This window comes from Arachis stenosperma, chromosome 6 (assembly GCF_014773155.1).
Source record: "Arachis stenosperma cultivar V10309 chromosome 6, arast.V10309.gnm1.PFL2, whole genome shotgun sequence".
Taxonomy (NCBI): domain Eukaryota; kingdom Viridiplantae; phylum Streptophyta; class Magnoliopsida; order Fabales; family Fabaceae; genus Arachis; species Arachis stenosperma.
In genome coordinates, this window is record NC_080382.1 from 109,744,692 (window position 1) to 109,747,088 (window position 2,397).

Genomic DNA, 2,397 nt, shown 5'->3' on the forward strand with positions numbered 1-2,397 from the left:
ATAAATGTTCAAATAACTTTCAGCAGTTATAATTTGTAGATTATACAATTTTAGAATTGTTCTATATTTTTTAGAAAAATTAATCTTATACGGATGTGTAGCTACATAATAATTGAAATCGCATAGCCTAATCCATTTAGCAATTTAAAAGTGGGATTTTAACCAAGTTTTTTGCAGCAAATACCGAAGAATATTACTAACGACTTCTCTTGAATACTCAAAGAGAATGTATAAATTTTTGAGATATAAGAATAGTAGGAGGAACAATTTATGCTACGTATAGAGATGCATGCTTCGTCCTTGAACTCTTGCAAGATGATAGAGAATTCATGGATGCAATTAAGGAAGCATGCTCGTGAGTCTCATGATCATATATTAGAAGGTTATTTGTCATTCTATTAACATCCAAAATATCTCAAGACCAGAACATGTCTGGGATAGATGTTGGCATGAACTCTCAAATGATATTTTGTATCGATAGAGAACTGTGATGAACATGAGGGGTAAGTTTTTATAATTGCAATTATAAAAGTTCTTCATTATTGATAATTTTTAGTTTGATTGAATTTTTACAGTATCGTATAATATGCAGAGTTAACCATGTCAGATGATGAGATTAATTAGTTGTGCTTAATGGATATAGACAAGATCTTACATTCCTATGGTAAAACCTTGAAAGACTATCCTCCTATGCCTTTAGCAACTGAAGTTGATAGTTCTTTATTAACCAAAAGGGTTATCAAGGAAGAGCTAAACTTTAACAGGGATGATTTAAAGAAAAATGCTTCAGACATGTTAGCCATCGCAACACCTAAGCAGAAATATTATGATGAAATTGTTACAACTGTGTATTATGATGAAAGAGTTTTTTCTTTGTGTATGGTCATGGGGGTACTGGAAAAACATTTCTCTAGAACCTTATGTCTGTTGAGATTCGCTTAAGGGGTGATATTGTGTTAAATATTGCTTCAAGTGGTATTGCATCTTTACTTCTTCCCAATGGAAGAACGGCACACTCAAGGTTCAAAATACCGCTGAATATAACTAAGGATTTTGTATGTAACATCAAACCTGGTTCCTCTCAAGTAATGCTGTTGTTGAAAGCCAAACTTATAATTTGGGATGAGACTCCAATGGTTATTAGGTACTGCTATAAAACGCTCGATAAAAGCTTAGGTGATATCATGAGATTTTCTCCAACATATAACAAAGATTTTTCCTTTGGAGGAAAAGTGGTTGTACTAGGTGAAGACTTAAACAAATTCTTTCTATCATTTCACGAGGATCGGGACTAATTAATCTTACCTTTGGAAGTTTTGTCAGGTGCTCAAACTAACAAAAAATATGAGATTCTCTGTAGGAATGACTATTTCAGATCAAGATGAGATAGAGCAATTTGGTGAGTGCTTATTGAAAGTTTATGATGGTCTAATATGTGACAATATAGATGGTGAATCTGAGATATGTCTTCCAAGAGATATTGTTATTCCTTCTTCGGACCAGGCATTTGATAAGTTGGTTCATTTTTCTTATCCAAATATTTTGGATAACATGTCCTCAAAAGATTTTTTCAAAGCAAGAACTATATTGGCTCCCACGCTGGATATCGTTGAAGATGTCAACAACCATCTGATGGCTATCATTCCTAGAGAAAAAAATTATATCTTAGTTCGAATTCGATTTGTATGGATGAAGAAAATATGGAGAGTCAACTAGATCTCTATGGTCTTGAATTACTGAATAGCATAAATTGCTCTGATTTGACACCACATAAATTAATACTCAAGATTGGTGTTCCGGTGATGTTACTGAGGAATTGACCAATCTAGTGGTCTTTGTAATGGTACAAGGCTACAAGTTAGAAAACTTAGAAATCATGTCATAGAATGTGAAATTTTAATGGGTAACAATGTTGGTCATATTACTTTGATTCCAAGAATGAATCTGGTACCAACAAATGAAACTGTCCCAGTTAGATTCCAACGAAGACAGTTTCTCATAATAGTATCATTTGCCATTACAATTAATAAGTCTCAGGGACAAACTTTATCTCATGTTTGATTGTACTTGTCCAAACCAGTTTTTACACATGGCCAACTATATATGGCACTTTCAAGAGTTAAGTAAGAGAGATTTAAAAGTTTTACTTATGAATCACGTAGGAATATTTGCAAATTCAACCATCAATGTTGTTTATAGAAAAATCTTTGAAATAATAGAATTCTAATATAAATATTTTAATTTTATTTTAAATTCTGTATCAATGTATATTGTATAATTATTTTACTTAAAAAAGTGTAAAATAATTATTACTCACTATTTTTAAATTAAACTTTGATTTTAATAATAATTTTATAAATTTCTTAACATAATAATTATTTTGTATTTTTATTTAAA

At 31.0% G+C, this 2,397-nt stretch overlaps 1 protein-coding gene across 1 annotated transcript; it reads left to right on the forward strand.

Moving 5' to 3' along the window:
- Positions 1–633: 633 nt before the first annotated feature.
- Positions 634–1,295, forward strand: LOC130934394 (uncharacterized). The gene is made up of 2 exons (XM_057863969.1): positions 634–864; positions 915–1,295. The coding sequence occupies exons 1-2, from the start codon at positions 634–636 to the stop codon at positions 1,293–1,295; spliced, it is 612 nt and encodes a 203-aa protein (XP_057719952.1).
- The last annotated feature ends 1,102 nt before the right edge of the window (positions 1,296–2,397 follow it).